The sequence below is a fragment of the Scomber japonicus genome, chromosome 3 (genome assembly GCF_027409825.1).
Source record: "Scomber japonicus isolate fScoJap1 chromosome 3, fScoJap1.pri, whole genome shotgun sequence".
In the NCBI taxonomy this organism is placed as follows: Eukaryota; Metazoa; Chordata; class Actinopteri; order Scombriformes; family Scombridae; genus Scomber; species Scomber japonicus.
This window is the reverse complement of record NC_070580.1, coordinates 24,398,391-24,420,551: the sequence shown is the minus strand read 5'-3', so window position 1 is coordinate 24,420,551 and position 22,161 is coordinate 24,398,391. Positions and strand designations below refer to the sequence as shown.

Genomic DNA, 22,161 nt, shown 5'->3' with positions numbered 1-22,161 from the left:
CTAAAATAATCAAGACTTGAAATTCTCAGAAGTCTTCCATGTCTGTTCAACAAAGTTAAGACATTTATTTTGAAACATACAGAAAATATTAAAGCTACACATTTAGAGTTGATGCACAGAGTTTAAATGTGCGTCTTGTGTCATTACCAGGCCTGACAGCACACTAGGAAGCGCCCCGTTTTGCACTGCAAAGAGCGGTGCTTCAGGCTCAACAGTTTTGTAGCTCAGGGAATCCGTAGCTATGAAGATGATTTTAAAAACCTGCATGTAATTTTAAGAGACAGCACTGGGAAAATGCAAGTTACTGTACTGCATATGGTTGGTCTATTAATACTTAAACAGGCCACTTTCAAGTAATCTCTCTTGCAGTCAGACATAAGGTGATTTTTTGATTCATCGTCAGCAATTTTTTAAAAACTTTTCATTATCTGTAAACTCTTTCAGGTTGATGAATCTCTTCCTATGCCAATTTTCATCTCTGCTGGGATGGATGCAGTTTCTAACTTGCCAACTGTATAACTACAATCATATGCAGCAATCACTGTTCATGCCCTGCATCCTCTACACATAGCTACCATTGATAAAATAAAGACAAAAATCTAAAAGTCTAAAGTTCAATACCTGTATTTAAAATAATTAAAAGTTATTTTAATGATTAAAAACACAGTTGGGTCAAGGTGGTACTTCTGTGCTTGAAGCCACTCCGCCCCTCTTACTTCCAGGTGCTCAGATAGTCTGGGGGATCACCACTATGCGAGTATTTGTTTCACAGCATAGTTGTCATCACAAATAGATCCTGCCTCCTTTCATCTGATGTGGAAAATATAATAAACTGTTTTATTTCATCATATCCTGACAACTGTAAGTTCCTCTCCTCCAGTTGAAGAAAGAGCTGTAGGATCCATCTTTAACTGATGAAGCTGCAGCAAAACCTAACCAGAACTGGCACTTGCTGTGCCAGTGAATTCTTCTTTTTACAGCTTCAGTAAGAAGGTGAGAGAGGAAAGTAACGCATGATTTGACCATTTACATAATTTGGCATTTCAATTACAAACATACTGAAACGTAATAATGAAAAAATTGATATGAAAATGATAGTCAACAAATATTATAGGATAACGTTACCTGATTATCATCCTTATCCATGCTGGCATCATCTCTCTTAAGGATGAATTTCTTCTGGAAATCCATGTTACGTTCATCCTTGATGTGTTCAGAGAACCTTTGCTCTGGGCTGTAAAAGCAGCACAGGACAAATGACATGCATCTCAACATACTAAACATGAAATTCATTAAAAAATTAAACAAAACAAGACATGTACTGAGGGTTTCCATTTGTAGGGTATGATTTTAGCTGTTACTCAGAATGGTACAGTTAAAAAATAATTAAGGATCCACTGTTGGGAATATATAAACCCTTTACTGTGTCATATTTTTGTGAGTGCCCAATACTCCTTTGTATTTGATGGTTTGTATGCAACAGTTGCTTTTACGAAACTCAAAATCATTAATTTACAATGTAAAAAGTGTCATTTGTGTTGGTGGCCCTCCCATCAGCCCCTACAAGTTTTATTAATACTGTTTATTTACTTTCCTTACTGGTTTTTATTGCAAATTAACATCCTTATTTCCTGGCATTAGAAGTTGCAAATTCATTTTGAAACAAATCTGAAAGTTTCCAAATATTGAATGCATTACAAAATAATGTTTATTAGTTTGTGATTAATTGGTCATCAATTAGCTAGTCAGGAGTTGAGAGGATGATGACTTGCCAAAAAGCAAAGATTGTAAAAAGAATAATCCACCCATTTGGCAGGATTTATCACTGTGAAAATTCCAGGAAACTTTAAAAAAATATTTGTATGGATCACACACACTTCACCAAGGACAAACCAGCTGTTCCTTGGCAATGTAGTGCAGTGGGCAAACAGTTTTTCCCAAAATAACTGAATTACCTGAAATACTGTTATACCACATGTGCAACATACACATATTGTATTGATGATCTCTAGGTTTGGGCAAAAAAAAGAGCTTGCTTGCATCACTACATTGATGAGTTCCTCTCTTGTTGCCTTAATTGCACAAACAATGTGAAATACACACCTTTTAGGCATTCAGTGAGTGGTTGTGTTGAATTGATTAGGTACATGAGAAGCCTTAGATGGCCTCATTTCTCAGGTGTGTTAGCAGAAGCTAACTTTCCATTTCAATACATGTTGCCACTCTGTATAATTTTTGGTTCAGTTATTTGCTCATTTTGTTCAAATACATGTTTTATGGCTGCGGAATTCTTGCAATACCATTATCATGTAAGTTGCACTTCCTGTGTTGCCATAGCAACCTCCATTTCATGGATTTTGTTATTGTGTGGTCCCTTGAGATTGTTTACATTATTTATGTGGCCTTTATGATTTAATTTGCATATAAAGACCTTACCAAAGCCCCTATTGACAACCCAACTATCCTGACATCTGGACTATATGAGAAAATAAAAAGTATTTTGTTTCTTTAACTGTTGTTTTATGTTTTGAGCACTTCATGTGCTTTGCCTGAGTACAACCTATGCATACATATACATAGATTGGCAAAACACATAATCTTAGATCAAATTTCCTGTAGCTTTAGACTGCAGCTGCTAGAGCCCGGACCAAAGTCTGTAACTCACATGCGCGTGTTGCCCGTCTTGTTGATGATTACAGCCTTGCCTGTCTGATCCACATTGTGGTCCATGCCGAAGTAGGCAGCCACACGGTGCAGCAGCATGCGGTGATAAGAAGTCATCTGAGGAAACTTCTTATACTGGTTACTGCAGGGAACATAGAATACCAAGTTGTGAGTAAAATATGTTATTTCAATGCTGAATTGCAAAAGAGGTGCCAAGTGCTAATCTTTTAAGCTTTCCTTTTTGCTGAATGTTGTCATTTCTATTTCCATAATGTGTAGCTTCTTATTTTAAGCATTTAAAATAATGCAAGAAAGAGGCTTATGCTTGCTCTATGCACAAAGAAACTTAAACAGATATTTTACAAGGCTGTCTGATACAACATTAATTCTCAGAAAAACTGTATTCTGGGTATTTTCTGAACAACAGTGGTAAATACTGAATTATGCTGTTTTGTAATTCATGCAATACCTTCTGTTGTCTCAAGATTGAAAAAAAGAAAAAGAAAAAAAGAGTGTATTCTGAGTTTTTTGATGAGCAGGTTTTCCACTTTTGAGACAATCCTTTTGGCTCTGTTGTGTACAAGCTGATTTAATGCTCCGATCGTAACACTTATGTCAAATGAAACTATTCCTGCTACAGGGGAACACAGAGTTCTAGCCAGAAATACTGTCGGCCTAAACTTGCCACATAATATGAACTACAACCTGCCATATTTATCTTATTACCTCAGTAGTCTATAAATAAAAAGGAATGGATGTAGAGCAGCTAAATTTAAATACAAGTGAGTGGTTATGAAGAACGTGGCTTACTTGTCGTCATTAATGAACTCCAGGATATCTTGTTCTAGTTTGAGCAGCATCATTCGATCCCTGCTGGGCCAAAGGTAGAGAGAGAGGGGAAGAGAGAGAGAGAGATCAGAGGACAGAATGGGTCACTAAGTTAAATGCAGCAAGCACACAAAACAAAGTGCTGTAACAAAACCTTAATTGTATCAATGTCATTACAATGGTGATTCTTTTTTTGTCTGCAATTTGATCTGTCCTAATGTAAATAGCTGGAAACAATCACATTGCCATTTTTGAGGATAAGAAACACCTTATATCAACAATTCATCTAGAAAATTCATGCAAAGGAAGGACTTTTCAGGCAAGACTGGCCCCCTTCTCTATTGACAGCTAACAATAGAAAGTTACACACTTAACAGTTACGACAGACACAAACTTAAAATTATTAATTGTTACTCTTTTACAATTTGTAATACAAGGTGTTTCTTTTGGTTAATAAGACAGCAAACAGTTGTATCCTACTTAGTTCATTTTCTTTTTTCATGTGGATTTCAGTCATTATTTTGTGACAATCTCATACCTGGGATTGTTTTTCAGTGTGTTGACCAGAAACTCGTGAACATCGATGCCCGTGGAGTCAGTGTATTCCTGACTGGAGTCTAACAGAGAGAAAGGCAAAGTAAATATGCAGATACTTGAAAGAAAAGGCTAACAGACTGAGGAGGCAAAGAGAGAGAGTGACACTTTTGTAAAGCGCAGGACAGACAGAAGAAGCAAAGTCAGAATGATGCTTAGCATAACTCCGAAAATGGCACCCCACCACACCAGATTGTTCAAGGAGGATGAACATAAGGAACAGATAGCATGATACACCAGATAACTGTTCTTCTATGTACACACACACACACACACACACACACACACACACACACACACACACACACACACACACACACAGAAATCATTTTCCACTATTTTCCACAACACTAAACAGTTCTAGAGATAGGGAGGTAGGTAGGTCATTAAAAAAAGAAGAGGGAGGGATCCTATTATCTTTCAGAGAAATCAACTTGACTATTAATAATACAAGTGGACATCATATTTGCATGTAACAGTCATGAAGACTGCTGTTTAGCATTCATTGCATTTGAGCAGGGAAAAGTATATAGTTTTTAAACAAACTCTACTTATTATCACATGCAGACCATGTGCAGAACTTGTATTCTTGTCTTGGGCAGGACTATACATGGTAGCTAAAGTGATGCTATCACAGGTCTGATTAGCACTTGAGCTTTAGGGCTATGAACTTACCACGTGACAACATCTTTCGTGGAGTCTTGTCCTTCTTTTCCTTCTCTTCATTTTCATACTCGTCCTTTGAGGACTTCTCTTCTTCTTTGTCTGATGGACAGCTGATGTGAAGCTGGATGATTTCCTGGAGAGAAAAAAAACATTCACTGATGTGAAAAAAGATGGCAAAATTTTAAATGATTTTGTTATATTTTGTATACAGTTGATCCTACACAAACTGCTGTTGCACAGTAATGTAGCAAGCTAGGCTAGCTGCCGGGTATGGGCTGAGGTTATTGTTGGGGATTAGGGGTGAGGGTTAGAGACAGGAACGGTACCGATTCTGGAGGTCCATCATTGGAGAACGGACCAGAAGACTCCTCACACACTGCCAGACTCCGTACCAACTTCAGTTTAGCATTAGACTGAAACAGAATCAAACACATGTATTATCTATTATTATAAAAATGAAAATAACATGTTTAAGTCCTTCAAAGTAAAAATTATTAAAAATACTGGGCTTGAATGGCAAATTACATTTGCCATTATTCTCAACTCCAATGTTTGTGTTAAATTTTATGTATTGTGAAATTCTGATTTTCAGTGGGTTTTTTTTTTTATTTTAAAATGTGATAAATTCCAGGATTTGAGCTTAAAAAGTTTTTAAAAAAGAGGTAATGAGCTTTGAGATTATCTGTTTTATGTGTCTCAACACTGGAAGTTATCAAATAAAACAGCATGTGTGTTTCTTTCACCTGATGTTTGTGACAGGAAGCGAAAATCCTTAACTACCACACGATCTGCTTATACTTTGTGTATATATACACCATAAACCTACTAAAACGAGCTGAAACCCCTTTTTAGAGAGAAAATCTTACATAAAGCCCTAAATTACGACTAATAATAAAGAGCTCCCTGAGGAATGGAGGAGGGGCTGAAGTGAGACATGGAGAACACACAGCTTCAATACACAGCTGCTAAGGATGCTGTCCCAGATTATGTACTAATAAGGTGATTTATTGCTTATTTATTATGTTTCTATATGTTTGAAACATACGTTTCAAACAAACGTAACATTAAAAGTAGTTAAACATTGTTAAAAATGCACAATAGATATGGTACATTGATAATGATATGGTTAATCTTGCAGCAACCTTTGCCCATGCTCACAGTGCTACTTTGGGAACCACTGTGCAGGATATATGCTGCCATTCAGGTGCATTATACAAATTTAAGTGACTATAGAGGCCAATGGCAAGACAGGGACAGGTATAGAATCACATAAGGCAGCAGGAAGCAGGGTGGAAGTGCTTCCACTTAAATTAATAAAGGTTTTAAGCTGAATGAAAAGTTGTGTCTGCTTACCTTCTGAAGAGATTCTATAAGAGAAAAACTTCTCATAATAAAGTTGTTCTTGATACCACAAGTGTTGCTGGAGTTTTAAACTCTTAGTATTTCCTTCTCAATTGTCACTTCATTTAATTCATGATGTCTAATTAATTATTGGTATATTTTTAATATTAATAATTCATATTTAAATCATTTACTGTCATATATCCTTGTTTTCACATTGTTTGACTGATGAAGTCTTCTGTTCATTCTGTGTGCTTCTTATTGTCATGTATTTACTTTGTCTTTTCCTAAATCTGTTGCATTTATTAGTTAATTAATTTTTTCATTGTCTTTTTTTTGGTGCTTTGATTTTAGCCTCTTTCTCCTTGACTGCTCTTGTTACATCTGTTTTATTTCAGTTATCTGGATGTTATGCTGCTTCATATGTGTGTAAATGAAAAATAAAACATAAATGCACCTTGGAGGTAGGCGAAGTTGAACCAGCAATCCCTACTCTACTGTGTTACTGTATGACACAAAGACAACTATAGCTTTAGTTGCGAGGTCAAGGCAAGACACAAAATCTCTTCACGTTGTATCTGAACACAGCTAACTCAGCAGGATGGAGTCAAATCTTTTAAAATTAGCAAACAATCGTCTTATTATCAAATATTACTGGTATCAATGGTCTTAACTCCCTCACAGCCTCACTTGGGTCACTCTGACAACTACAACGCTCTAGAAAATTAAGATTTTAGACCAATGATAATGAGAGGGTGGTCCACCTTATTAGACTGTAGTTGAGAGGATTAGAGAGTTAATAATGGAAGGTCATGTTACAAAACCAACGAGCAGCGGGTTATTTTAAGGAGCAGGATTACAAAATTACTTGGGTGACTTTCAGAAAGATTACTATCTGACTGACTATCTTTTTTAGTGTCAAAAAAAGAAAAGAAAAGAAAACTCAGTGATCATAAACCACTTACCTTGGCCCTTTTCCTGCCATGGCTGTGGTTAGGAGCCCGTTTCTGCAACAGAAATTTGTCATTTTACTAATTTGAATTTATTGAATGACTTTAACTGGAAAGTGTATGTAAACAGAATTCAATGCATTATAATAGCATGCAATTTGCACTGTCTGATTTTATTTTGTGATTGTAGAGTCAAGTTAATTTTATTTTTTTTTAAATTTATTTTAAAAATGTTAATGTATTCAATTTGATTGGCCACAAAGCCAAGCAAATATTAAAGGTGACAGTAAACTTTTATATGCCATTAAATATACATTAAAAAACACTTTTTAGTTTAGCATTATGTTTACAGTACATACAAAGTAACAAATCTGATTTCTTAACCATATAATACATTGTGGTGGGCTGACAGGATTTTGTTCTAGTTGGCTTTGTCTCCAAAATATTTAAATTCAAAATCTGCATGAAACTGAAAAAAGGCTAAATAAGTATGTTGGCTTAACAGTAGGTTGTGTGTAAAATATGGTAGAGAGCAGGGGAGAAATACTCTAGACCAGCTGTATGAACACTTGTTCTTGCAGAACAAGCTCTTTCACTTCCTGTCTTGATTTGTTTTATTCAATTATTCGACAAATCCATCACTGTAATATACAACATAATGGTCCACATAATAGTCATACTTTTCCATTTCCTCCCACCTGTGCATCCTGCGAGGAGCTATCCTCAGGCTCCAGGCCCTCTCCTGTACCTTCCTTGGTGCCCTGTGGTTGAGGGGAGGTCTTGCCTCGACTGCAGGGCTCGATGAGTGGCCCACTCTCTCCCTCCTGCTGGATGTCTGTTGTCAGGCTCACTGACATCTTCGACGGGGAGGGGGGAGGGTGGGAGATGGGGAGGGGGTTGGGTGGAGGACCCAGGAGTGGCTGAGAGTAGAAGGGGCAACAAAAAAGAGGAGGGGGGGCATTTTAAGCTCCAACAGTTTTAAACACCAAAACTCTGCAAATATTTGACAATGAAAGAGCCAAGAGAAAGACAAACAGAAAGACTGAGCACATACAGAGTGTGTGAGAGTGTACAGCAATACAATCTACCTCTAGGTGGTATCAGATCTGTGCTCGACTCTGTAGAGTGAGTCTGGATGGGAACCACCACACACAGGAAGATGAGGGGAACCCACTAAGGTAGTATACTGGGCTGGGCTGCAGCAGGGGGCGAAGCGCAGTCCATAGCAAGCCTTAGCCTTCAGGGTGGGGCTATGAGGAAGAATGAGGAAGAAAAATGTCACGAGTTGTATGTTTCATGAGTTAAACAATTGCTTTTTACAGCATAACTTGCAATTCATTCTGAGACAAAATCAATATTTAAAAAGAAACAGATTCATCTAAAAAAGATACTGTAAATAGTGTACATCTCTGCCACTTAGAAAACTTTGCTGCTCCTAGTGACAATTCAACTCAGCAATGAATGAAACTGACTGGTCCTTCTTAGCCAGGTTGATACATTAACAGCAGGTTGATACCAGTAAAGAAAAGTTAACTGAAAAAAGAATAGAAATCCAACAAGATTGTTACATCGACTTTCCTTTTTTAAGTATGAAGATGTTCTGTTTACAATATTCAGTTGCAATTCTTTATTTCTATTAACAAATAAACAAATATTAAATGCATTTAGAGGCCTATCTTTTGTAGGAGTACAAATTAGCTCCAAAATAACCCTTATTCAATAGAACAATATTACTAGCAAATTAACATGCATATGTGAAAAACAAAAAAGGCAGCAATATTTACAGCAATCAGGTGAACTGAAGGGGTAAACGTAAGCCAGCCAAGGGGGAGGGGCACACCAACAGACCAGCCACCACCTCAGCGGTCCTCTGGGGCCTTTCTCTTTTCTCTCCCTCCAGCTCAATGTAGCAGCATGGTCTGTCTTCCAGTCAGGAGTCCTGTACACCAAGAGCAAAAGAGGAAGACACGGATGACGTCATGTTTCACACACTGAGTGACTCATCGCTGCTGCTGCCGTTGCTGCCTCTAGAAGGGAGGGGGATGAAGCAGCTGAAAGCTCAGAGCCTGCTGGCACACACTGCTTACCAATCAAGCAAGTCAGGTTTATTCTCCCCAAATTTCCTAAATTGTTAATTACTTGACTTTGTCACTTTGTAAAATGAAGGTACTCTATTAGCCCCACTCTTTATGAATGGGAATGTCTGCATCCAATCAAAAATGGGTTGACCACATTTCTAGCAACTACTAACAGCATGTCAGACATGAAATATTCATTAAGAAAAGCTGTGAAGTGCAGTAAAGGTTATTTACAGCTTGAGGTTCTTTTTGTGCCAACTGGTTCCTTTTTCTTATCTTAAGAAAAGTACAACTGATAGTTAACAATATAGTGTTTTTATGTAATCCATCTGCTTCTACAACAAGTCACTGAAATAAGCTTATAAAATAAACTCATGTCATGTTTTCAGGTTAACATGCAATTAAGAAGGGCTACAAGTCAGCTTTACTTATATGATCCAAAATCAAAAATTTGCTAAAAGGGTTTTCTGTCAATAGTCATGTAAACTGGTCAGCTGTAATTGAACACACAACATGAAAACTCAGCAGCTTTTCTGATGTGAACCGTCTAAAACAACATTTGTGATGATTGTATGATGAGCCTTGTCATGACGAGTATCATCCATCACTCTCACTTACATCATTAAACTCATTTACCAAGCAAGGAAAACATGACAGAATCACAAACCAACCTCGGGGTGAATTCTGGCTCCAAAGCAGTAACTGTGATGTCTTAGGCATGACACCCGTTAACATACACAGAAAGACAACACAGATGAATAGCAATCCGTCTGTCCCACAAGCCTATTTCCTCTGCTAGCACCAGGTCAACAGCAGCATTAGTCATGTGTGCTTATGGAAAGAAAAATGACAAGTATGCATATAATCCCACACACACTATTGTGCATGCAATAGTGTGACAGGGTGAAAGCGAGCATAAAATTCAAGCAACAGAAGCACGACTACCAGCATGTATGCATGCAGCACGGATGAGTGCCATTCATGCATGCCTCTCCCTGCCTGCACCGTTTTGCTGCACTGTGCTGCAGGACAGATAAAATGAGCGAAGAAACGAGGCAGGGAATCCCAGTGTGGGGAAGACCCAGGCAATGCAACAGCAAAGGCGTCATCAGTAGCGGCAGCAGTATCAGCAGCATTACACCACATCATTGACCAGGACACCCACATGCCCCAACCCCACTCTGCTTATACAATCCGACCACACCGCAGCCCAGAATACAGCAACACCATCCGGGCAGATACAAACGATACAGATACATCTCTTCTTTTTCACACACACACACACACACACACACAGACACACAGACACACACAGAGGCTACTGAACGAAAAAAGAATGAATGGTTCTGGATTAGAAAGCAATAACAATGCTTAATCTTGAGTGTCAATCTTCTGGCTGAGCAGACTGCGCTCTCCTGATGGCAGGGAGGGGCTGCGGGCCAAATAGTGAATCAGAGGCAGAAATGTTGTGCTTATGAATAAAACCAGCTTCACCTATTCTCTACTCCTCCTCCACCCATTTCTCTCCCATGTTTCCTCAGTTCTCTTCTCAACACTCCCCCCTGCTTCCCTCAACACACTCGCACAAAACCGGCCCACGGGGTTGCCAAGGAGATGGTAACGTCATTCTCAACTGCTGCCATTTGTGTTGAGCGGGTACCAGTAAGAAGGGCAAGGGGAAGAATGATATTAAAAATAAATACATGGATTGCAGTGAGCATACACACTAACAGCGATGGAAAGACAGAAGCAGAACGAACAGGGGAAAGTGAAAAAAAAGAAAAGAGAGAGACCAGATAGGCCGTTGCTGATGTTCCAGTTGCTCCAGAGTTCAAGCAATCTTTGTCGGTGATACAATTAAATGTGGGTTTTCAGTCATTTAGGTCATAAGATATCAAGCAGTCCAATCAGTGCTGCTTAACTGAAAAAAACCAGATGAATAGTGAAGCATCTTAAAAAACAGACTCCAAATGTGCTTGCCCCACTGTTATTAGACAAACACCACAGACACCAGAAAACACAAATATACATGCCCTTTCATGCCTCATAGAGAAAAGATGGCATCATCTAAAAATACAAGGGACAATATCTTGAAATAAATGTTCACATTGAGCCACTCCAACAAATTATTGGAAGTCAATTTGTTCTGTATCATCTGATGAATGGTTACTGCAAACAATGTTGAATGACTGCTTAACCCACAAATCCGATAACTCTAAAGATAAAGATGTTTGGGAAAACATCAAGCCTCGTGATAAAAAGCATGATGGTTGGGTGGTAAAAAAGTTGAATTGTAAAGCAGTGACCAAATGTGTTATATTTATGACAACAACAGAAAAGGTAAGTGGATAAGGAAACATGATATATTGCTGATGGAGAAATAATGACAATGGTAATTTGCTCTTCATGTTTTATACTGCCACAGCATTGTGTTAAACATTTACAATAAAATACTGCTACTAATGATATAAAAGCAACCTCATTCTTACACTATAGAAACACATTTGAAATCGCTGTACCCGAATGTCAAAATACAGGGGGACTCCTTCTGACATTTACTGTAATTTTCCAAAACTGACAATCCTACACAGTTCACATTTATTGTGCCTCCCCCGCCCATAAATGGAGACTTTTCAGTCTGACATCAAGTGTGGCTGCTCAGAACAGCTGTAAACACTTAAGCCTTTGGACGTGGTAGAATGACACTTTGTGAGAACTAGTTCATTTGGAGCATACCCCGCCCCCGTCCACCTGTCTTAAGATGATTCAAGCTAAAGAAGTAAACTACAATGTGTCAATAGACTGTTCATTTCAGTCTCAACAACTACAAAACCAGCAGCAGCACAGATCTCTGAGCTTGTTGTGTCCCAGTTAAGTCAGTGTGTCGGTGGGTCTGATGTTGACATCTCTCTGCCAACTGTGTGCATCATCACATGTGGCTGCAGACATGCAGCAGGGTGGCTGATTCACATGGGACTCGGGCCAGTTACATCATAGTACAAGAGGTTATCCATATCCATAACACGCTGACCTCATAGAACCACTTTTACAAAGTGGTGTAACTCTGTAGCGCAGGGGTGCCCTCTTTGTGCCCAACATTGATCACTCTTTCAAGCTGGACTATAGTATATAGATATCAATTTACTCCTCTATATAGCTAGTACCAAACGTTTTTGTTGAGGCAACATTTGAAGCAATATTTTAAATCTTTTCTTCCTTTAGATACAACAGCAAATTATTCATACACTTCTGGATAGTGTAAAATTAAATGTAATCACATTTATATAAACACAGCAGCAATTTAACACTTTTTTTAGAAGGCTGCTCTGACAAAATGATGATGTTTCACAAAATCCAGTGACACCACAGTGGTAAGCACAATCGATGGGTCACTAAGGGGGTCATTCACCCACAGAAAGTCACCATCATCCTCATCAGCTGTCATAATGCAGTGCAGGACACACTGACCTGCTCCTGATGACAGGCAACCAGCTGAGGCATACAGGTCAAACACTGCCCTGCCCACTGTGTCAAGTTACCACACCAAAGACCACCAATGGCAGGGAACCCTGAGTGAAACATTGGATTTATATGGGTGTGTGTGTGTGTATGAGTGAGTGAAATAGACAGGGAGAGCTATCTGTCTGGTCTACAGTATGTGTATGTGGTGAGGCACAAAGAATGTATAGGACAACTTCAGACAGTAGGCTCGACAGTCTAAATATTTTGTGCAGGTATGAGCTCACTGACAGATTTAGCCTCTCCGGGTCAAACTAGGTCAGGGTCTCAGCAATAGTTAGCAGCGGGGCGAGCCAGAGAAATGAGAGGAATTCTACTGTATGCTGGCTGGTCAGAGCAGCGGCCTTGTCTATAAAAGGTCTAAGTGATCCGCTAATCAGAGAACTAGTTAATGTCTCATTAACTTACGGACATCATGCACTGGTTTAATCCAAGCTGTTGTAGCTGAGCACCAGCGCATTTAAAAAAAAGACTGACAACAATTATTTTGATTATCAATTGATCTATTTCATATGTTTTTAATCATCTATAATCTCTACAATACATTGGAAAACTTTTAAAAACCAAAAAAAAAATGCTGTACCTCAAGGTAAAGTTTTCAAATACCAACATTTTAAATCCAGTTTTTTTAAATTAATGTTCTTAATTAAAAAAGGTAAAAATGCTGTTCAGCAGCAGAAGCAATTGAAAGATGGCACCTTAGACTCAGGGAAATCAAATGAGACTCTCTTTTTCAAAACATGTTGCAGATTAATCAATGAAATTATTTTGCCAGGAGCAAACTACTGCATTGTTTTATGAGTATGCAGTGTACAGTACAGATATAGTACAGTGCAGCTGAGTATACAGTAGCTATCTATTCTCTTTGATTGACAGCCAGTATGCATGTTAACTGGGAACGAGCACTATGTATTCCAACAACTGTGTATCTATAATGATTCAGAGCCGCTATTATCAGTTATTTATCTCCATTCATTATGCATTTGATGTATTATTTACATATTATGCATTATTTCAAATTTCATAATGGCAGCGCGCAGCAGACATGCCTCTCCATTTTCTCTGCAGAGGCTGAATGAAAGATGAAGGTGAATGGAGGCGCAGCGCAAACAGGAGTGAGCGAGCTCGTACAAACCCACAGACAGCAGTGAGAGAGACGTACACAGGCAGCTCGACCCAATTCAGCTCCTCTGTATTCAGAGGGTGCACCTCGCCCATTTGACGTCAGAGAGAACCCATTTCACAAAAGGCAGCAAGGTTATGTCTTCACAGAGTGGAGGCTGTTGTGTGTGTGTGTGCGTGTGTGTGTGTATGTGCAGTAATGGCAGAGTGTGTGCAAGCTCAGTGCGTGCACATATACATCAGCAGCGCTCCCAGTGTGTGTGCACCAGTGTTTGTTTGTGTCAGAGAGGATTCCCCTTTGCATCGGTTGCACAATCCCACACGGGGGGGGGGGGTTTGGCAAAGCACTGGGGGCTGTAGAGAACAGCCCATCAACAATTACACTAAAACAGAGTCTGAGAGTCACACAGAAGCATATCTTTACATGCATTATTGAACAATACACACTTTAGAATACATACTTACTGATATAAGCTATGTATAAGTGATTAAAGTGACTTTAGTGACTTTTTCTGATAAACAGAGCCGGGAAACGTAGAAGACAACAGAGACAAAAGACATGGAGAGAAAAACATCACTGCACTGAAGGCAGACTAACAAGAACAGAGCACAGATGAGGGGGACACGATTGGTCAAATGTGGCAGAAGAGAGTTTCTCTTTTTTCCATCTATGTCTGTCTGTCCTTCTTCCTGCCACCCCCTCTCTCCATTCTCTCTCATTGCAATGAGGATACCCCTTCCTGCTTTCCGCCTCCTCCACGTCAACCCCTCCCATCGATATCGCTCTCTCCATCCACCTACTAGTAAGTGTTAGCTCTCTGTCTCTTTCTCTCTCTCTTCTTCCTCTTTTAATGTGTCTTCTTAAATTGTCAGGCCTGCTGCTGACGCCATCCTCCTCCACTCAGCCAGCCCACTCAGTCCTGTGGGACGAGCTATGACTCATTCTCTCCCTCCTTCCCTCCCCTCCTTCACTAGTTACCTACTTACCTACCTCTCTCTCTCACTAGTTTTAACCTGTGTATAGTTCCCTGCTGCATGTGGCAAAACATACAGAGGAGGCATAGACAGCCTAAGGAATGACCGAGAGAGAGCGAGAGAGAGAAAGAGAGCGTGAGAGAGAGAGGGGATCCTGGTCTTGTATGCATTATTGATGAAAACACAACGTGCATGCTACAATGTGGTGAAGGAGAAAAATATGGAATTAAATAAATAAATAAGAATTATGAAATGATCATTAATGTTCAAAACAATGAACCAAACTAAATGTGAATTAAATTAGAAAAAACTCACTATTAATCATTTAATTCTTCTTCTTCTCTTACTGTAAAATGCTCTCTTTTAAAAGTAATTAATATTTTATGGTGCGATCCAGAAGTGTTATTTGCCATTTAACATGATCAAATAGTATCTTTACTTAAATATGATGAATTTCCACGTACAACTGTTACAACAGATGTTGTGAGAGAACATACGTTTATTCTAAAATGCAAACCAATAAAATATCAGCTAGAGAGAAAAAAGGGTTTTTATCCACACCTGTTTGTTCAGTGTGAGGTAGAAAGAACAAGTTTGACAATTTTGGCTTATTTGCGTCAGCTCCTAATTTCTCCCAAAGTTGCATCAATGAACGACAAGACCGTATGCGTATCATGTGACAAACTATGCACAGTCAAGATGACGACTGAGCAGACCTAATGTGTGAGCTAGCAGCCAAAGGAAACGGTTCAGAGGAACAACAAAAGAGAAAAAATGAGTCAGAATCAAGAAAACCCCCCATCAGTGATGGTGAAGACAAGGAACCATTCATCATCCAGGAACTGTTGTCTGATGCCACAGTCGAAATAAAAACCCAGTGTGCACCAAATGAAGGGTTACATGATAATGACAGATAAGCGATTTGGTCTGGCATTTGGTTATGGTTGTAGCATTTCATACAACCTCTTGAAATGTCTCCACAAAACATGCAGTTATCAGAGCCACAAAAATCCACACCTTTGACCCATTTTTTTAACCTAAGCCACTAAAGTAAGCAGGCCATCCTGATGTTTTCCTGATGCACTTCTATTCTCTGATACAAGAAGCATGCAGGGCCTAGAAGGCATCCTCATCAGTCCACAATCAAGAGTTACCCTTAGAGAGCGAGTTAATAACACCACCAGAGCACATTACAGAGTTTCATCTTGCAAAATGAAGGATAATGCCAAGCTGTTTTAATAGCACATGACACATAATATAAACGTGTCAAATATCTTAACGTTTAACATTTATTTCTTGAACTTAAAAACATAGTCAATCCTGAGCCTTCAGCAACTAATAAAAAAAAGTCTGTCTGTCCACGAGATGTTTTTGGTGAGACTCTTATTGTCAAACAGCATTTTGGAGTCTTTAAACCTGTCTGGCCACTCAGGAGCATGATTCAAACATATCTCAGTGTCCGGTATGCAACAATGGGATGGCTGCGGGATTACGAGGTTATCTTGTCTTCTCAGGCACAGTAAGGAGATCCTGCCTGCTTAACTTGAGCTGCTGATGTAAAATGAACAACTGTGTCAAAATGAAATTGGGTGGCAGCTCCTGCACTCATTATAAACCTTATGTAATGTATCTGCTTCTTTTACTGGGGAGAAGATTTGTGTGTGTGTGTGTGTGTGGGGGGGGGGGGGGGGCAGCAGAGGAGACCGTAGGAGAGATTGGAGGGGGGAAAAAAACAGAGAAGAGAGGAAGATGGAGGAGCAAGGGCTGACTAGTGAGACAGGAAGAGAGGAAAAACTTCTCAATGATGAAACAATCTGTGCTGTTAAGCGATTGGACCAGACCTCAACCAATGAGAGGACCAGCTCCATGGCAACAGGCTCTGTCACCAAGAGAAAAGCAGCCATATCCCTCAACACCCCCATATTTTTCTCTCCCTTTCTCTCTCATGACCCCCCTCCTTTCCCCAATTAGAAGGCCCGGTGTACATATCACTGGGTACTCGCATAACACAAATAAAACAACACAGAGATGTACACACAAAAAACACACACACACACCATCATGTGTTACAGCTTTAAGAACACAGCTCAATGGCATAGACTCAACAAATACACACACATGCAACCAAATAAGGCTTGCAGATGTACACACAGGCATGCAGACATAATGGGGCTTAGAAAGTGATCAGAATGTGAGTCATTCACACACAGTTATTTAAATGTGCAGATTGGTGATGACTCCCTTTTTACACAATGTCTGACTGCAGACAGATCTGCTCCACTCTGTGCTGATGAGAGCAGTGACTAACTATGAGGTCTGGTGGAGTTAAACCTTGAACTAAACAGATTGAGCTCTGATACACAAGAACAGACCTCCAGAATGAGGAAGTGGGCCTTAGAAGACAGAATGTTTTCCCTCACAAACAAACACATATGCATGAGGTAAAGTCAGCATTCTTCACTGGGTATCATTCCTAAGTAGCCACTCAGCTTTACTCAGCTCAAACTAGCTTTACAGGCCAGCTGATATAAGGGGGTAAACATTTGAGGTTATCCCTAAAACCTTCACTGGAAGCATAATAATAATGGAATAGTGCTCAACCACTGCACATTAATGGACTGAAGCTGGTACGCCAGCAGGGCCTGCTAAGAGGTGAGGAGTCCCAGAAGCGGTGACACACACACACAGCTAAAAGATTATTGCCTCAACAAAGGAGCAGAAAACAAGCTCCAGGGTGAGAGCAGAACACTTGCTTTGTCTGCTGGTACTCCAAAAGGTGGTGAAACACAATGTTAGAGATCTTAGTGGTTAGAGTGTAAGCGACGACAAAGACATCACCTGCAATAGTCTCATACTCTGGGAACTAGCAACAGGATGTTGACTGCAGCTAACTTTACAGCCACAGGTGTCACTAATGAGAAGAAATGTCTGATTCTCACACATAAGACCTTTAACTTGTAAACGTAGCTGTAAATACATCTAGTGAACACTGTAAGCTTATTGTAAGCAATAATGATAATCATGTAGGGCTGGGCGATATAGATAAACTCAAAGATCACGATATATTTGACCAAATAACTCAATATCGATATCACAATATTCTCTATTGGTGCTTTCACAACATATTTACACAATGAGATTTTTGATGAATAATCATCAGTAATTTGGATATAATGACAAAGTGGATAAAGGTAAATAATAAAACACCTACAACAGCCTGGTGAGTTCGGAAAATTACATCATTTTACTGTAATGCAGCCTTTAAAACCAGGAAAAAAACAACACTTGTGCGGTATCACAATATTACGATATCCAAATTCTATATCTGGTCTCATATCACAATATCGATATAATATATATACATGTAATTTTATTGACATTTTTTAAGTGTCTTTGCCATGATCAATGATATCATTTTAATCTCCAAACGCGTGTGTGCCAAGTGCCAACATTCAATAAAAGGAGGACAGATGAAATGCAGGGACCCTGATGAGTGCATTTGCATTTCATCTGTCCATTTCTCAAGTGATTCTTGGGTACGCACCAAAACTGTTTGGACAAAGTGCAGGTTCAGGGTGGTTGGGTGTTGTTTCCAACCCATTTCATTTCTTTACAAAAAAACATGAAATCCAAAAACACCACCCGAAACTCGCTCGTTGTAAATGGTGAAATTTAAGTTTACTGCAGCATCTCACTATTTGTTTGTTAATAACAGCAGTAGCAGGACAGCCTGCCATGTAATATGCCTACCAGTCAGAACTCTGACATACTTTCCCCATATGAACAGTCTCCATAGTTGATATATTAATAAGTCCTGTCCACTCAGTGGGCTTTCCTGGAATGCTTCACCCAGCCAGGTACGCAGGGACTCCAGGCCTACGGGGGAAGCACCAATGACTGGTGGAGCATAAATCAAGCTTGAACCACCACACAACTTTATTATCACTATCCCGCCTCTGCACTCAGTGCCTGGGTGTCTCGAGCTGTCTGTCTCGGTTTGTAACCGTCTCTCGGTTTAGCTGGTGGTGGACTGGCTCTGCCTCTAAGCTTGTGATGCATATCTTATCACGCCGTTAGGCAGCTTCCTCCAGGTCACACGTAAATCGGGCCAAAAACTTGGCCCCAGATATGACACAGAAAATACCACTTACTATACAATTTCAAAATGTTTTTTTCAAAATGTTCGGGGGGGTGCAGTTTGATGGTTGGTGGTCCTAGGGTTAGTGTCAAACAAACCGTAGCACCACTTCATACCGTGGCAAAAAAATTAAAATAAGAAAGGAAAACCAATCTAAAAACAACACAACACACTATGACGTTCCCTGGTTTGTCCCAATATGGTATCTTAGATCCACAGAGAGAGGAATAAAAAATTACAATTAGACATGATAAAATGCCCATTTCACTCACTTCACCTAATGTTACCTGCAGTTAAAGCAGAGTTACCTATAAAGGTAATATGCTTAAAAAGAGACACCACCATGTATATTTTAGTTATTGTGTCTTCAGTCCTGATTTCACTGTAATCTGTTAGTTGCTGCGATATCTATACAGGACAATAGATACACTTGTTTAACTTCTTGTTTTAATAATGAAATGTATCTGAATCTAGTTCCTCTTGTGAAGCTTGGCATAGAGGAGGTCCACATGTGACCAGATGTGGCCAGCTGCAGAAAGAGCTCAGCAATGCTAAGCCTGCTAAAAAACTTTGTGTTTGCATTTTTCAGAGAGATGTTTTAAGTCTCATTCCCCCGTCATTATCCACGACGTTTCAATGCTGACACTTTAAATCAGCAAACAGATAAAGCAATAAAAGGAACAACTCACACCACATCCAGCTAGCCAGCTCCGTTTATAACAGCAGTGGGAGAAGCCCCACCTGCTGCTGCTAAAGCCTGTCAGGTCCAAACTGCTTTATCCTCTTTTTCTCTTAAAGTCTTGTGAAATGATGTTTTTGTAGAGAAATTATCAAATAATCGTCTTTTTTTCTCATGGCTCCACTTTAATGTCATCTCCTGAAACTACTGTCAGCAGGAGTTTGAGTGACAGCAGCTGATGGTAGGGCGTGAATCACAGCCAGAATCGTCCAATTACAGTAGATTAAAAAAACATAAAACATCAACAATTCACTGCCAATAAATGTGGGCGTGTCCAGGGCGCACTGAGCTGCGCCCTATGGGAAGACTGAAGGAAGCCAATCAGAGAGCAGCTTCAGGTCATGTGCTTGTCAAAAGTTTGAGGGCTTACATTGACTCCCATTAGGCTGGCACCCGCACACAGGAAGTACATATAAAAATGAATAAAATACCATTTGGAATCGATTTATAATGACTGCCGACAGGTGCTGAGAGACTAACAGGAGCATTTTACAAGCAAATACATTTTACTTAATAATTATTATTAAGCATTATCTAATTAATTTATATTTACTATAAAGATTTTCTCTAGATATTTGGAGGGGGCGGCACCTAACCCTAACCCCAGTGCCCCGCATTAACCAGCCGCCACTGCCTCCCAGTCTATATCTATCGGTTTCCAGATGTTGCCCACTGTAGCTGTGTCTTTCTGGTTGCCTCTCTCTCTCCCAATTTCTATTATTTTCTGTCCTAGCCGATTTGTGAGCTAAGTGAAGCAGCTGTAGTTTCCGCTCCCCCTCAAAACCTTTCATAATCACTCCACTCCCAGTCTCCTGTTGGTGCTTTCCTCAAATCATGTGACACACATCTCCATTGGCAATATGGCGAGTCGTGTTTTTCTGTTGCACAACTAAAATGCACTCCAAGCATCATGGATCAGTAGCTTGGAGTGAGGAAGACAACCAACTCCCTAAGATGCTTTGCATTCCAGGTAAAATCATGTCACTGTGCTCCCACATTGTGGTCCTATAATTTCTTGTGTCTTAATCTCGCTTACACTGTTTTGCAGCTTCATGTTGGACTGAGAACTTTTATATTTTGTCTGGTGGTGGGCATGGTAATTTGGGAAAGGCACAATGAGATGTTTTCTTGAATACGTTACAACACACAGGTCATGCAGGGACGTACATCCCACATACACAAAGTCAAGGTAATCAGGGTTTTCACTACCATTATAAGTGGAGCTACTTCTCTGTCGTCCCCACTGCTATCTTTGTTACACACACACACACACACACACACACACACACACACACACACACACACACACACACACACACACACACACACACACACACACACACACACACACACACACACACACACACACACACACACACACACACACACACACACACACACAGAGGCTGGTGGACACAGTGAAGTGAAGATAACTCTAGGATTACTGAAGTTGACAACAACTACGCCTTCACGAGTAAAAGTACCAAGTACTTTGTCAACAAGTAAAAACATTTAGAAAAGACATATTTTCACCTGCTGTGTCCACAGTCTCCCGGTATGTTTTACACAACCACAGCACAATTGTTGAACAAGCTTAAATGAAAATTGTATGTTTGTACTCAAACTTTTTATCTTTGCAGCGAATCTTAAAATTTGAAAAATTCTTGAAACTCAGCTACTGTCTGACACAAACCTGTCCTCTCTGTCAAAACCAGAGGGAGGGAGACAGAGGACAGGGGGGATGATTGATAGTCACTCATGTGTCTGTTGTTCATTCTTTCTAAACTTTCTAAAACACTCATGGTTTTCTTGTCAGAAATATATTTTACATTTGTTTCCAGTGAGATATTGAGTTCATATAGTGACTTTGCTGTTGTGGCTTGTTGTTGCTTCTTTTGAGAGAGCCTTTATCTGTGTTTAAAATATAAATCAATTATAATCCTGTTCTCAACGTATTAAACGTATTAAACGTTAAAAAAAAAACAACGAAAACCCAATACTTTAGTCATTAAAATAGTATGGATAAGATAAATATTAAATGCCTACAGTGAACCAGTTTCTAAATCAAGTCAAAGATTGTTCATTTCCGATGGTGTTGATTTTTTTCACAGTGGGTGGGAGGCTGGTGTCGGTCAATTACTCAGCTATCCATCCTCTAAACTTTCACTTTATCAGCCTTTTCAAATCCACTGTTGATCAACCTCAGGTATATTCCTAAATAAAGCTATATTCTATATAGCTATATCCCTAAAATGTTAATCATTAAGTGTGAGTTGCTATTTATTCAAGTGCTGTCTTTTTTTCTTTTTGTTTTAAACAAAACCAGGTCTTTTTGGTGCTTCATCCTCAACCTCCTTTCAGAACTGGGTGTAAAATAAACATTTTGCTGTTGTACAAAAAAACATACATTTCAAAGTTCTGTTAATGAAATGTTTAGCCACACTATGACACTGTTGTGAACTGCCCACTCTTCAATACTGTAGATTGTAGATCAATACGGGCTCAATCAATTGCCATGATTGACACACATGCTCTGGTGTAGTAAAG

General features: G+C 39.4%; 1 protein-coding gene across 5 annotated transcripts in view; it reads right to left on the bottom strand.

Annotated features, from left to right (window-relative positions):
- LOC128355152 (R3H domain-containing protein 2) overlaps positions 1-22,161 on the bottom strand; it is a 64,806-nt gene that overhangs the window by 24,584 nt on the left and 18,061 nt on the right. For 4 of the 5 annotated variants that reach the window (XM_053315382.1, XM_053315386.1, XM_053315387.1 and 1 more), the window contains exons 3-12: positions 8,828-8,982; positions 8,132-8,293; positions 7,742-7,963; positions 7,059-7,100; positions 5,079-5,165; positions 4,762-4,885; positions 4,031-4,109; positions 3,475-3,534; positions 2,666-2,806; positions 1,126-1,234 (exon numbers count right to left, since the gene is read on the bottom strand). In XM_053315382.1, coding sequence (XP_053171357.1) covers positions 1,126-1,234; positions 2,666-2,806; positions 3,475-3,534; positions 4,031-4,109; positions 4,762-4,885; positions 5,079-5,165; positions 7,059-7,100; positions 7,742-7,900 — 801 coding nt within the window. In that variant the 5' untranslated portion in view covers positions 7,901-7,963; positions 8,132-8,293; positions 8,828-8,982. The remainder of the gene's footprint in view (positions 1-1,125; positions 1,235-2,665; positions 2,807-3,474; positions 3,535-4,030; positions 4,110-4,761; positions 4,886-5,078; positions 5,166-7,058; positions 7,101-7,741; positions 7,964-8,131; positions 8,294-8,827; positions 8,983-22,161) is intronic. The other variant, XM_053315384.1, reaches the window with a different exon arrangement.